General features: G+C 38.1%; 1 protein-coding gene across 5 annotated transcripts in view; it reads right to left on the reverse strand.

Annotated features, from left to right (window-relative positions):
* The window catches only part of LOC108231628 (membrane-associated guanylate kinase, WW and PDZ domain-containing protein 3), a 158599-nt gene that overhangs the window by 28075 nt on the left and 114580 nt on the right, over positions 1-15944 (reverse strand). For all 5 annotated transcript variants that reach the window (XM_025004279.2, XM_017408789.3, XM_017408788.3 and 2 more), the window contains exons 3-5: positions 14345-14464; positions 5054-5260; positions 502-661 (exon numbers count right to left, since the gene is read on the reverse strand). In XM_025004279.2, the coding sequence (XP_024860047.1) occupies positions 502-661; positions 5054-5260; positions 14345-14464 (487 nt within the window). The remainder of the gene's footprint in view (positions 1-501; positions 662-5053; positions 5261-14344; positions 14465-15944) is intronic.

Here is a 15944-nt window from a genome sequence, read left to right on the forward strand (position 1 = left end):
CTAATTCTAGCTTTTAGCAGTAGTTGAACTTTATTTTGCTATGGTTTTGTTAACTACAGCTTTTAACTACAATTTAGCAAATATTACCTTTTAGCTATGGCTTTGCTACTATAGCTGTAGTATACATTTCTGCTAATTTTAGCTTTTAACTGCAGTCTAGCTAATTTTAGTTTTTAGCTACTGTTCTGCTAATTGTAGCTTTTAATGACAATTAAGGTAGATTTAGCTTTTACCTACAGATTTGCTTCACTTACATTTATCTATGGTTTTGCTCATTTTAGCTTAGTGATTTTTTGGTTACTGTTTTGTAGATATTACACCAGTTCTTATTGCATTACCTTTAAAAATTCAGTTAACAGTATATTCTTGAACGAATTTCAGCAAATCTTAGCACTCAGCTTTTACACTGCATTTTCACAGAAAATTCAATTTTTCCAGTTACTTTTCATTGAGCCAAATGAATGAACAGTTTCAGCAGGAAATGAGTCGTTTCAGACTTACTCTATGAAGTAGATCATGCCAGTCTCGGTGTAAGCCATCTCCCAGTTGAGAGGCAGAGGCTCCAGGCTGTCATCGCGAGGAAGAGAGCTCCATGTGCGAAAGTCCATGGTGCTGCTGGACTGGTTGTAGCTGGGCACCGCTTTCTGCCAGTCTTTGTGCTCTAAAGAGTGTGAGGGGACAGACGGGTTAAAATGGTTTGAACAAAAAGAGAGGAAAAAAGAGCCGATAAAGGTTAGTTCACAGAAACACCTAGGCCCTTCACTTTACCTGCCGGCTGCAGGGAAGCAGAGGGAGAGCCTGTCACTCACAGGATTTGCATGCAAGTGATGATGAGAATGTGTGTGTGTTCGCTCAAGAGCTGTTTTGCATTTTCCACAGGATGCTGTCTTCTTGCTTTTGCCTGTGTTTCTATGTGTAACTACTATGCATTGAAACAATAAAGGTGGGGATTCACACACACGGTCCATTTAAGCCAGGAAGTCATTCCTATTTTAAATTTCTTTAATGTTGTTTCAGATATATTGTAATACATTTGTTGACACTTCCCTGTAATGAGAAATTATTCTATGATTAACATGAAATGTGCAACAAAGGCTCAGCTAATTCACTTAGCACTCAATGCTTTTCCTCAGAAGATGGTTTTAAAAGATGAAACGCGAGGGCTTTTCATCCTTTCTTTTTTATGTAGAGCCAACATCAACAATGGGGAATAATGTCAAAAGATGTTACGCAGTGCACGCACATGAAACATTTTCAGGATTTACATTAAAGAAAAGCATTCCACCTGAATCCTTTACAGGGTATAAAATAGTTAAAATTCTAAACATCACAGTGATTTTCTGCAGCTTTTTAAACTTGCTTCCTTTGGTTCCCAGATCAAAAACACGCGCTAGTGCTTCATCTTCATACAGATAAAATGTGCATGGCATGTTTGAAGTTGCTTTATGAGCTGGTGTAGACACTGGAGAGCCAGCCTGAGGGCACAGCTGAGGGGAGAACGGAGTTCATCAGTAGGGTTCAAAGCAAGGTGAGGCGGGCTACTCGACGACAGGACTGCAGTTGATAAGGACAGTCTAAAGCCAGGATGGGAGAAGCAGTGATGAAGAGTTTAGAGACACGGAGCTCACATTTTCCATTAACCTCTTTTTTCATTCGACCATAACTCTCTCCATCTATGGCTGGCCTGAGACCACTCTGAAACTGTGGGAGACTTTAGCAGAGCAGTCATTTGTAACTGGTCTCTTTCCATAAAAAGAGCTCCTGGATCATTTACTGTTTGACTTCAATTTGACAGAGCGGTTGGGTAAACAGACGGATTCCTGCAGATCCTTTATGCAGCTGAGCAAGCAGTGTTTGAGCTGTGACTGTCAAAACAATTTTTTTCATTCAGAAAAAAAAAAAAAAAACATTTTCAGCTCAGCCTTGCTTCAATGTTAACCCCAATCCAGGTATTCTTCACAGGACATAACCTACTTCTGTTACAGGGTTGTTCTCCTTGAAAGCTTTAAGAGGAAATTTACTCCTCGGAGAGATGAGGACTTATCCTGGTTCATCTCATATATGCCATAAGACTCTGTCAAGGTGACCTGTGATACAATAAACTGGATGGAAAAACTGGCAGTAGTCTTGTGTAGCTATAACTTTTTTATATAGTTTAAAGGAGAAATCAGTCACAGTACAACCCCAATTCCAAAAAATTTAGGACGTTGAGTAAAATGTAAATAAAAACAGAATGCAACAATTTGCAAATCTCATTAAACCATATTTTATTCATACTGGAACACAGTAAACACATCAAATGTTGAAACTAAGGAATTATAAAAAAACAAGGTTTTTTTAAATTATTGCAGAAACACACGTCAAAAACGTTGGGACAGAGCCACGTTTCCCAATGTGAAGCTGCCTGGTCTGTAAACATCTAAGAACCGAGGAGAGCAGCTGCTGGAGATTTGGAGGGAAATGTTGTCCCATTCTTGTCGGGTGTTCAACAGTCCTGGGTTGTCTTTGGCAGACTACTTGATTCATGATGAGGTTTTGATTTTGATTTGCCTGACCACAGAACAGTTTCCCCACTTTGCCTTTGGCCCAGAGTTAGCAGCAGCTTTTCTGGATGGTGTTCACATCTGGCTTCTTCTTTGCCTGATAGAGCTTTAAGCAGAATGTGTGGATGGCACGGTGAGCTGTGTTTACAGACAAGGTTTGCAGAAGTGTTTCTGAGCCCATGCAGTGATGTCCAGAACAGCATCAGAACCTGTTTTTAATGCAGCGCTGCCTGAGGGCCTGAAGAGCAAGGACCGGAGATTGGTGTGAAAATATCTATTGAATGGAAACAGTTGAAACTCTGGTAAAATGAAAACCCAAAACTGGCTCAGATTTTTCCACACAGCAAGTCCTGCCAGCCAGCCAGTGGAAGGTTGTGCATAGATGTCGATAAAGGTACCTATGACAGTCACATAAACTTTGATACATTTTCAGTGAGGTTAGGGGATCATTCATTGAGTCTATTTTAATCCTTTTTTGTCTCTCTTGGCACGGTAACCTCTCAATGCACAACAAAAATTCTCTGTCCCTTGTTGTAAAAATATAGACAGTAAGATAATTGTCATGCAGAAACTGAGGTTTGAAACAAACAAAAAGTAAAGAAGGCAAGGTCAATTTTAGCTAATTACAACAATTACCATGTTTTGTAAGAATATTATTTTCTTCTGGCATCTGCTCAGAGGTATAAGTTACCTAGGGCAAAGTGCAATAAATATACATTTTAATCAATCAGTGCTACTTAAAATACCAGAGGGGATTTACCCTCTGGTATTTTTTAAATAGCACGGTATCGTTTTTTGTTCACTTATTACTTTTAAAACTTCATGGGAAACATTTGTGGAAGAACTTGGTGAAATTGCTTTCAATATTTCATGTTTTGTCTTAGGTCTTTATGTTTGGTGTTCTTTTGTCATTTTAACCATTGATGGAAACCAAAGTTTTCCCTGAGGGACAATAAAGCTCTGAAATGACTAAAATAAAAGTCAGGACACATGGTTGAGTGCGCTCTTCTCATCACCACAATTCACCCCACCCAGCCCTGCAGGTTACATCACAGATATCCAGATGAAGTTCCCTGTCATGAAGGAACAGCACCTGGTTGGTAAACACTTGCTGTGTTATTGTTAAGTTTCATATCATAACTTGTACAGAATTTGGAAAGCCTTTTATATATGCAACAACCAATTGGAATGTACTTTTGAACTAATAGAAGCCACAGAAAATGCCACTAGTTGTTAAACATAATGTTTTTTTTTAACTAAAAGAAAGAGACTTCTGCTTTGAGACTGATTGTGGTGAGAAGTGCTTTTACTGTTCACTGAGTTCAGTCTTTGGTGCTTTAATTTGACATCACATGTAACTTCAGAAGGAACACTTTAATAAGTTTGGCTGTTGAGCACAAACTGAACAACACTTCTTTGAAATGATAAAAAAATAAGTTGTATTACTAAAGGTTAAGATAAATGTTTTATCTGCCTTATGCCAGCTTCATAGCTGTGTGGTGTTTGTTTCTTGTGCATTGCTGAAATATTGTGCTGTTGCTGGATGTGTTTACTCATACTGCTGACCTTTTTAACCCTCATTCACAGAAAGAGAGAGAGAAAACTGACATTTATTTCTGTCGACATGCTGACAGTTTTACATTCCATATTGGGTTTCTGAATTCATTATATTACACATTTAGTCACATATTTCTCCCTGAATGACATGAAACTGCTAAAACAAAACAACATTAATAATAGCGCATAAAATCATTTATTTTAGTTTGTATGACATAATGTCCATGCACTTAAGTTACATTTACAGGAGAACTTGGGTAACCAACAAATGTTTGAGCTGTGGACTTTTTGCTTCCCTGACATTTACCTCATAAGGAAAAAAATAGGAAAAACCTCAAAACTAAATGCATGTCTATACGTGAAAGAAAAATCTAAAAAAAGAATAGCACTTTACTTGGACAGAGATGTTGCTGCTGTGTTTTTAATGGGATGTATGAGCAGACTCAAATATAGTCAGTTACTGAATAAAAACCTGTTTTGCAATATCAAAATGTCTAGTTTGTATAAATACACATATTTGCTTGATGTTGTTATAATTTTTTTAACAGTAAATATTAATTTAGAAATGAATTCGGCAGATGAATCAAGGATTCTTGGGATTCTGTGTCAGATCAGAAGAAAACTTGTCTTTGTATGTCCCAGCCTCAAAATACAATGTGACACAAACAAACAAAAAAAATCATCTTATGAAGTAGATAAATCTGTTCTGGATGATGTCATCCAGCACGCTTTTCACCCTACTCTACGTGCAGATTGAAATATCTTCAATCTAACACACTTTAGTATTTGAACAAATTACATCATAAACCCAGTCTGATGTTTATATCATGGCGGTTGCAGAGATCAAACAGGGAGTAAACTTTTTGCTAGAAAAACAGACAGTGAAATGGACAACCACGGTATGCATGAATCTGTTAATCAACACAACATGCTGTGCTTTAAAAGGAACTGACCAGGCAAGCCGTTGACAAGTGGGGGCCTGTCATCATCCTCCTCCTCCTCAGGCACGGCGCTGTCCTTCCGATCCATTTTACTGACCGAGGTGGTGCGTTTCCTCGGGACCTCGCCAGTGAAGTCTTCATCAAACAGCACCTGATCCACCAGGTCAGGCTGCACCAGGTTGGGCTCTGCTGGAGGCTTCGGGGTACCATAGTAGTTACCTTACAGAGAAGAGGAGAACAGAGTGGAGAGATAAAGAAAAGGTCTTAAAAATGATAGATTTCCACCTGGCATTCCTTGAAGAAAAGCATATTGCCCACGGCCTTTCATGCCAGAGTTTTAAACTGAGGTCATTTTGGCAATTTTGGTCAAACTTAAAAAATGATCAATATGCACAATCTCGTGCAATATTGCAATATCTCGTGTGACCTCTTAGCTCTTGCATGTGTATGTGCAAGTATGTGTTGTGAATAACTGTCAGCTACTACCACCCCAAGTTTTAATTTAATATCTGGAGAATTCACTGAGTTATATAAACTTTATAATTGCAATAATTATTGCAATTATAATATATAATTCACTGAGTTATAGCCAATTTTGTGTGTGATAAGATCATTTTGAGCTGACTCCAAAAGTTAATCAGTTGTAGTTGATCAGTGATTCATGAAATAATTTACTAATGGTGAAGAACCCCCCCCCNCCCCCCACCACCACACACACACACACACAGGCAAAAACATTATTGCTCTGCTTACGTCTTCTGCAGAAAGAATTAAAAACTGCAACCACAAGTACAAAAGCTTGAGTTCAGAATAACAAAACAGAAAAATAATAGATTGGTTATAAACTTTACAAAGTCTGCTTTTAATAGATAATGATTCAGGATGTCTAACATCACTGAAATAAGCTGATTTAACTCACAGAATGTTACACATCAGCACTCAACACCAACTTGTTCGAAGTTTCTGAGGAGTCACTCCTCTGAATGATTTTCACGTCTCCTAACCTCCTGCTTTGTTTTCCTTCGATAACTGCACCACAAGGCTGTCATGACTCATGCAACATTAAAATCACTTTACTTGGAATTTGCCAGCAACTAATTACACTGATCATTGAATACAGCAATTATCTATCTCTGCTTGTTTTTTTTGTTTTGTTTTTTTCTCCTCTGATGAAGGAAGACCTCGTGTTTTGTGTATAAATATTCAGAGGGATCACAGCAATCTGGAAAAAAATGTGGAGGGAACAAAACTTTGTTAAGTTATTTTCTCATTTAACTCATGGGGCTAATCTATCGATGTATGGCTGATGAGCAATATGTGGAACCCAATTTAGGTTCAGAATAAGTAATTATCCCACCTTCATTAGGATTATAAATAATGTGCATGCTAATTTATATCCCTACAATTTATTATGATTATTTGTTTGCTAAATGCTGCTCTGTCAGATGTGTTTACATAGAATTATCAGATTAATTTTTTGGCAATGCAAGAATATTTTTTTACTTACAAGCTAAAAGCTGCTGGGTTAAAAACACCTCAATATGTAGCCTAGTGCTGGGTAATATTTAGACCATGCCAACCCTGGGTAGTTTGAACTCAGCAGGGTTGGGTTATCAGTTTGACCCAGCATTAAAGCTGAATTAGAGCTACCAAAAAACTGAGAGAACCCAAAATTTGGGTTATTAGTTTGTTCTTTATACCCAAGCTTTAGTTTGACAAACTAATCATTTTAACCTAATTTTTGGGTTAAAAGCTTAATCTAGTAAACTGGGTTAAACTGATAACCCGACCCTGCTGAGTTAAACCTACCCAGGTTTAGCTTGATCCAAATTTGACCCAGTGCATGTTTACAAATTGGGTTGTTTTTAACCCAGCAGTTTTTAGTGCACAGCTTTTATATCAGGCAATCTTAGTTAAAACATGATTATAATTAGATTAATTAAAGTATATGAAGAAGTACCTTTGGGAAATAAAGATCTTCTGCAAATTAATTAGCAGCTAAAAACTTGATCATATTTTCATGTGGTCCCAGTTGTGAAAGGGACCTTAAGTGTGAACATGCAGACATATAAAATCCTGTTTTGTAGGAGCTGTATTTATCAAAGCTTGATCTTTTTATAGCTTGGTTAAAAAAAAAAAGAGAGAGCTGACAACAGCATAAAATGTAGAGAACAGGGAGCGCTGAGGAAAACATCTCAGTGATTCCACCAGCTTTACATCACTAACATTAACGCCACAGCAGCTTTTCTGATAAGTGAACCCATCTCAGACTGGGTCTCATCTCCATGGGCATGCCAACAATAATACACAGCAAAGTGGGTTAATGCAACTACTGGAGATCTCGCTCAAAGCAGCAGGAAGGTTGAGGAGGAGAGGGATGAAAGCCTACCCTCTTGATATGCAACTCTGTGTTAACTAAGTGACACTCATCCGCATTTGTCAAAGATGGCTTCATTAACAGGGGTTGCATAACGATAGCAGAGAGAGATTGGGTTTGGTGGGTAATCCCTGCCTGTCTCCTGCCGCACGCTGACATTCATCAGCCAGACACTACCTCCGTGATTAATTACCTACAAACATGTGTCTCGGCCCCTGATAAATGCAGGCCGCTGATACGAAGGTGTGTGAAAGCAGTGTGTCAGTGAAGATTTGTGGTGCCATTTGCCATTATAAATGCCGCAGAGTCTCATAAGCAGATGAGCTGGGAAGCTTGTCCAGTGTGTTTTTGTGATCCTTGTGTCACAGGGTTGATGAGTCGGGGAATCTGAGTCTCCCTTTTCAAAGAGTGCGGGAGCAATTTCATGGTGGCAGAGTCAGCTACTGGTAATGAAAAGAGTCCTGTTGTCAAAGACGCTGAATGAGCCGCACAAGGTCACGAGCTCTTTCATCTTAACGTGATCACAAAGAGAAAGATACAACCATCGAACTATTACCTAATGCTGCATTCACTTTCAAATCCAATTTGATCTCTAGTTCTCTTTTCCTTCCATGTAAATGTCAATTTGGCAGAATGTGTATTTATGGCATCAGATCAGAGAGAGAAAAAAACCCTTTTATGCTCACAGTATAATTTTTATAACTGCTGTCCCTCTACTCTTGTACTGGACCGGCCGGATTTTGTCTGCTGGCTCAGTTCAGCTTGGACCACAAAGGCACAAAGATTAAGGAGAACCAAAAACCTCAGAAAGAATTGCTGGAAGTGCCTCCCACAGATGGCTTATCCTCCTGCTTGCCAGACAACAAGAGACCATCCAGCCCAACATGTACAACCACAGCTCCAAAAAAAGGTGCTATGTGTAAAATGTAAATTAAAACCAGAATGCAATGATTTGTAAACCACATAATCCCATATTTAATTTACAGTGGAACATAGTAAACATCAAATGTTGAAACCAAGAAACTGTACCATTTTTTGGTTGGAAAAATTCAGGTAATTTAGAATTTTATGGCAGCAACACATCTCCATGTTTCCCACTGTGAAGCAGCGCATCTTTTTTAATACCAGTCAGTAAACATCTAGGAACTGAGAGACCAGCTGCTGGAGGTTTCGGAGGGGAATGTTGTCCCATTCGTCTCTGATGTTGGATTGCTGATTTTGCTGATTGTTGTTTTTTTTTGGCTGCTTAGAGGCATATGTTGTTCTAAAAGTTGTATATACTTTTCTGCATTGATGGTGCTTTTCCAGATGTGCAAGCCGCCCATGGCAGAGGCACCAATGTACCCCTATACCATCAGAGGGACGGGCTTTTGAATTGTGCTCTGATAACAGGCTGAATGGTCCCTCTCCCTTTCTTTGAGTGCACAGATTTTTCCAAAATGTTGAAATCTTTTGATATAATGATTTGTAAATGATTGGATATTCAGCATTGTCCAAATTTTCGATTGAGGAAATTTGTTTTGAAAATGCTCCACTTTTTTAGTTGTAGTTTTTCCTATGCCCATCTCTGCCCAAATTTAGCTTCTCTAAAGTGCCCTTTGTATTCCCAGTCCTCTTACTGAGCTGTTGCCAATTAACTGAATTTGATCCAAAATGCTCCTCCATCTGTTTCTTATTTGTACCACTTACTTTTACAACCTTTTGTTGCTTTTGTCCCTATGTTTTTGAGATGTGTTGCTGCCATCAAATTCAAAATTACCTCATCTCTGCAAAACAAAAAATATGGCATAAATTCTAGGTTTCAACATTTGGGATGTTTACTATGTTTCATTGTGAATAAAATATGGCTTTATGGGATTTGCAAATCATTGCATTTTGTTTTTATTTACATGTCGCATAATGTCCTATCTTTTTTTCTGAACAAGGTTGTAAAAATCCACATATCCAGCCAATCATAGAACAGCCTAGACCTATTCTTATTCTGACTAGGTATGCGAGTGTCCAACGTCTGATCAACCTTTTATGAGGGAAAAAAAGGATTTAACTGAATCATTTACAACAGGGTCATTGATAAAGGAGGCTAAAAATTACATGTAAAACAACGCCAATAAAATATTTTTAAAGTGGAGAAAAACCATTATGGAGGATCCATTAACATAATAAGCATTCAGGCAAGTCATTTGGGACTATTAGTGAAAGCATTATGATTAGCTAAGAATCCCATTAGCTCAGTACCTTGAGCACAGCTCACTTACTGTACACTAAAAAACCGAAGGTAATTCATGAGCTTTTCAGTGAAGGAGTGAAACCCGCGTGAGCTATAAAAGGGGACAAATGACCTTGTTTATTCTCCTCTTTTCTAAGGAAAAAATAGGCTGCACTTCAAGCACGGCTAAATGGAATAAATCCCATTCCTCGGTCCGATTACTTCCAGCTCCTCTTTAAGTTCCCTGAGCAGCTGTGAGATCAACACTTCCTTCCACAGTTGCCGAGCAGTGCTTGGGTTTAGGAGGAAGTGAAGAGGAATGGGACAACTGCTATCAGAGTTCTCCCTCAAAGGGATAGTAAACTAAAACCTCCCAACTTTTAAGGAGCTAATTCACACGTCTGCACACTGCCAAATCAGTCCTGCTTACACTGCAACAGGGGGAGCTGAGGAGCTCAGCAGGTCTCTGTATCAGCTGTATTTTATGCTCCCCCTCAGTTTGCTCTCAATTTCTCACTCTATGCCCAAAGTAAACCTTTCTGTAAAGGTTTAAATCCCATCTGGCTTCGGTAAAAAGATGAAGGACAAGTCATAGGTGACTTGTCAGCTCCTGATATTTGAGTTAATAAATGATCCATCCAAACACAAGAAAAGAATCTTTTCTGGTAATGTGTTCATAAAACATTTCATGTGGATGAGGGTTTGTGAAAAGGCAATGACATAACACCAGACACTGTTAGAAAGGGCCTCAACAAGCACCAGTCGCACTTTGTGGCAGAATATTCACCTCACTATTTGTAAATATAATTGGGAAAAGGTTTACACTTTTGACACAGAGGCAGAAATGTACACCTGTGTACATCAAGTAGAAGCCGCTTTTTCAGGCTTGAGGCTCCTTTCTCTCTCAAAATAAATCTGACCTTATCTTTTTATTTCTCCACCTATAGGCAGCACAGGATGCAGAAAAACAGGAAGAGATTTATCGAGAGACAGTTCATTTTATACAACCAGAGGTTACCCTGTCAAATATTTAGAAAAATCCTCTTCCATTTCACAGCAGCTTAGATTTTTAGTAGATAATTAAAGGCCTAGCATTACCTAAAGGAATGGATATCCACCCTGCCTTTCATGTCAGAATTTTAGACTAAATATTGAGAAATGACAAAGTTGTAGCCATTTTGGTTACTACCACACCAAATTTTACTGAGGTGTCGTCATTTTTACACATACTTCAAGTGCAATATGTTGTACTAGAAGTATGTGTTTGGCACTATGCTAAGCTAATACCACACCAAGTTCTCGCTCAACATCTGTAAAATTACCTGAACTATAGTCATTATTTAAAGGTCAGTTGACTGTGGTGGCCATCTTGATATGAGTTGGCTTCAAATGTTTCCAAAGACCTCTAAAGGGTGAGCAAGAACATGCACTTTAGTATTGGATATTAAAATAGAAAAATGAAATTTGGGCTTTCATTTGTTTGTAAAATAATGTTTGACTGTGTAAACTCCTTACTGGAAATACGATTGACAAAGACTGTTCTATTTTTAAAATATGAGTTGGTACTGACATGTTTACCTCGTTAAGTTGCAGCAGTATCAACATTTATAAAGAGTTTGAGGGAGAAAAGAATAGGTACTCCTCTCCCAGAGTGTGTTTTGTAGGCTTGTGAGGAGCTTAAGTGTACCGGTTGTTTCTGTGAGAGGAGAGAAGGAGGAAACGGCGCAGGCTGATTTATCCCATGAATAAAGCATGACTTGTAAGTAAGAACACAAGTGGGTCCTCCTGATGTGAGTCTGTGTAAACAGCCGGTGGGATCAGGAGGTTGGCTGGTTTACATCAGGTCACCAGCAGGTGCTACAGCTGCTCACATTTTTTGCGTGAATGTGGATTATTTACTAGCTAAATTGGACTCGGACGCGCTGATGCAGATACATTGAAGTAAAAACAAAGAAGCAGCTCCCATAGATTGACAAACTGTGAGCTCACGTTGGCAAAGACTCATTGAACATGAACGAGCACGCCTGTGTGTCACAAATTGGATAAGTGTTTCAGAGACAGTTGGCAGGGATTTAATTAAAGGGAAATATATAACAACACTTTTAATGCTTGTTTTGTGCACTTCAGATTAGTTTTGCCTCTAGCTATTAGCATCCTAAAGGTTATTGAAGAAATAAAGGCAACAAGTAGAACTTGTTTTATCTTTTTTTTTGTTGGTTTCTGTGTTAGAGCGGTTGGTAAAACTTTGTCAGGGAACATTCAAAGGGCAACAAGCAGGAGATAATGTTTTTGCTTGTGTCTGTTACCAAAATATGTCATGAACCACCAAACAGGTTTTAATAAAACTTGCAGAAAGAAATCAATAGATGTACATCTACGACTGATAAACCTTTGGAGTCAACCCAATTCAAGATGGCTGCCACAAGCAACTGACCTTAAAGAAAAATGTCTATAACTTATCCAATTTTACAAATATTGAACTAAGATTTGGTGTGACAGTAGCTGAGACTGCTCTCTAACACATTCTGTACACTCTTAGATTTTCCAAAGTTTTAGTTTCAATTTTTGCCATTGGAGTCAATGCTGTTTGACTGTTAGCAAAATATCTCTTGAACCACTGGATGGATTTTAATGAACTTTTTAGAAATAATCACTGGGTGTACATCTAGAACTCAATAATTTTTCATGTCAATTCAATTCAAAGTGGCCACCACAGCCTTTACCAACAGAAAAAATGGCTTTAACTCAGTTGATCTTACGGATATTTAGATACTATTTGATGTAGAAGTAGCTGAGAGTCCTTCACAACATATACTATGAGTTTAAGCTTTTGCATAATGTTATTTTTAAGGTTTGATCAAAGCAGCTACAACTTTGTCCTTTCTCATTATTGGAAGACCTTTGCCTAAAGGTAGCGAGTGATATGCATTTCTTCAAGGAATGCTTGGCCTTTAATTTGAAAAATTTTAACAATACACCCTCTTTGACTCCATTTTTTAAAGAGCAGGTTTCGTAAAAACTATAAAAAAAAGCATGTCTGAATGACAGAATCTTCCTTTAGACTCCATTAATCATCAGTGCTCCACCAGCACAAGACTTTCATTATTTTAGAATATTTCACCAAGGCTGTCGCCTTGATCTCACAGAGGCCGTACGGTAATGTTGTTGACAAGTATTGTGTTTGTGTTGGGGTCATGACTGGGAGGAGAGGAAAAGTGAAAACAACTGAGAGAGGAAGACTTGTTTATTCTCACACTGTGTCATCATCTGTGAAAATGTGGTTGTGAAAAAGCAACAGAAAACACACAGAGACGAGGAAGAAAGTTGGACCAGAAAAATATCAAACTGTAGTTTGATAGGCTGCTTTAAAATAAGTCACATCTGGGAAAATTATGTTGCATGTTTAAAATAATGCTAAGACTTTCTAAAAAAAAAAATCTATTTATTTATTCTTTCTACTTATTTTCAGCCTGCATTGTCAGTCTTAGAAAGGTATATGTGACCTTTGAGTTGTTCACCATTTGTGAAGCTTTCTGCAAACTCACCAGTGCTGCTAAAATCAGACACTTTGGAATAAATCAACCTGTGTTAGTGTTGCTTTTGGGAGGCCAGAGTCAAAAAAATATACTGAACCATCTGCTGGCAACAAGCTGTTGGGTAATAAAAACATCTTCCATGGAGTAAAACAGAGTTTTAAAAATTTTAAAAACAGTGAAGTGCAGTTTCTTTTTGTCTTTCATCACATTTTCTTTGTTTCTTGTTTTTCTTTTTTTTACCTACACATAATCAAGCTACCTGTAAATATATATGTGTGTGTGTGTGTGTGTGTGTGTGTGTGTGTGTGTGTGTGTGTGTGTGTGTTTGTCTGTACCATTAGCAAAATATCTCAAAAATCACTAAACAGATTTTTTATCAAACTTTCAGAAAGTATTTACTGGGTTGACCTCTACAATTGACTCAATTCTGTAGTCAGCCCAATTCAAAATGGACTCCACAACAAATCACTCTTAGCCTCCGCTATAGTGGCTATATCTCAGTGAATTTTACAGATATTGGGGTAAAATCCGACATAGTAGCTGACTGTCATTCATGACTCTAACTGCTAACAAATCAGACGAGGTAATGTTGTTTTCAAGGTTTGACCAAAATAGCAATAACTACTAACGCAAGATGATCTCAGACTAAAACAGCCTCATACTTTAACTCTCTAGCATGAAAGGTGGTGGGTGATATGCATTACTTCAAGGAATGGTAGGCTTTTAATTTTTACCAGCGTTATTACTCTCCACAGCTGATTAACACTGGTTATTTCTAGTTTTGAAACTCTCTGGCAAGTATGAGGCTATCTTAGGCTTTTCTGGTAATAAAAAAGTTCCTTTCTTCTGCAGATTTGTACAATATTTCTTTTTCAATCTGAGGACCACATTTTTTGTATCTGTCAGTGGCCCATTTTGCACCCAGAGGGGAGACACTAAACAGCAGCGTTTTAACAGAAGTGCTACAAATTCTGCTGCTACTTTCACGGCAATTTCCAACAATTTTTTATTGCATTTCACAGATCAACAGATTTTGTCCTTCTTACGCTGCAGAAAAGCTGTAAGTCAAGATGGGAAAAAACAGCTTTATTATTATGAGATCTCAATGTAAAATGTCTACATGAATGCATAAAGACACATCCATACACCCACATGTTCAGACATTTAGTTTCAGTGACTCCTACCATCATAGGTCCCACTCTCCAGAAGAAGTCCACTCTCCTCCAAGATCCTGAAGTCTCCAACGCTGATGAAGTTGTAGTCCACACCAGGCACTTCACCTTCTCGAGGAAGTCGTGTGGTGCCTAAATAAACAACAGCAGATAAACATTACAGATCTTAACATGTTTCAGGAACAAAAAAGCAGATTAGAGAGCAGAAAATGTTGCTGTTAAACTTAAAGATTACCTTGTGAAATTTGATTTTATATTGCCTCTTTTCACAGGTTCCACATAAAAATAAAGGCCTAGCATTCCTTGAATGGATGCAAATCACCCACCACCTTGTATCACAGTGTTTAAATTCAAGATGGCCGACACAGCACTCTGCCACAGACACTTCTGGTGAGATGGGTTAATGCTTGAAGTATGTGAAGAGAATGACTTTCTGCTACGAACACAAACTTTACCTCATTATCTGTAATTTTGAGTTAAAGCCAGTAAGGTTTTGAGTTGGCTATGTTTGGTTAGCTGTGGTGGCCATCTTGAATTGGGTTGACTCTAAAAGGTAATCACCTAATGATCTACATCCATTGATTCTTGTCTGAAAGTTTCATTAAAATCTATCCAATAGTTTATAAGAAATTATCAAAAACATTATCGCCACTTCACCTCTTGTGATAAAACTAAACCAGCCAGGATTCAAATACATTTAATGTTTCGACATCACAACAAAACAAGCATTTATTTTCCTGTTAACTGTCTGTCACTGCAGTGACAAGCTGCACCAACACACTTATTGTGGAGGGGGTAGATCAACATGTAAATACAAAGTTTGATGTCATGCTTGACATCCTGTTTTGTAAATTTTTAACAGGCATTTCTTGTTCTGGATTCCCAGGAAAAGATGAGGATCTTAAAAAAAAAAACCTGCCACACATTTTTTCCTGGAGGGGTGGGTACAGTATTTTATTTTGGACAGAACTCCTAAAAGACCTTGGTGCCATCTTGTAAAAGATAAATAGCTGATGAAAGCTTGCGCTGCGCCAAGAGACCTAACTCATTTATTCTTGTGTGAGTAACTGCAGCTTGTGCTAACAAGTTATCACTGGGAGCCTCGTGATGTATGTAGCAGCAGCTAAAATCAGAATACAGCCGAGTTAATTATAGATATGAATTATGATGGAAGTAATGAGTTGTGTAACCTCCTGGTGTGATTTAGGTTTACTCAGAACCACAGAGTGGAACCTGAATGCAAATGACAAGGGCATTCTGGGAGCAGCTTTTGCTCCTGTGGTGATGCTCCAGTCTACCTCAGCATTGATGGGAGAGCGAGTTTTAATACCAGCATCAACAGCTGTACTGTAGAAATGGAAACAAAATTAATATATAAGCATCAACACTAAGTAAACCTAATGTTAAGATGGACTTTTTAAAACAAACTCCACTGACAAATTGAGTGATAGACTAACAGTTTTGGGTTTTTTTTTGGTATGGGAAGTTATGGATTGCACTGGATATTCTCTTATCTGTTACAACAGTTTTGTGGACAGCTGTCTTTTTTCACTAACAATCCTTTAGGTTCTCCATAGAAAGATGAGCAAAGTCTATAAAAACAAATCTATGC

This window comes from Kryptolebias marmoratus, linkage group LG4 (assembly GCF_001649575.2).
Source record: "Kryptolebias marmoratus isolate JLee-2015 linkage group LG4, ASM164957v2, whole genome shotgun sequence".
NCBI classification, from domain to species: Eukaryota; Metazoa; Chordata; class Actinopteri; order Cyprinodontiformes; family Rivulidae; genus Kryptolebias; species Kryptolebias marmoratus.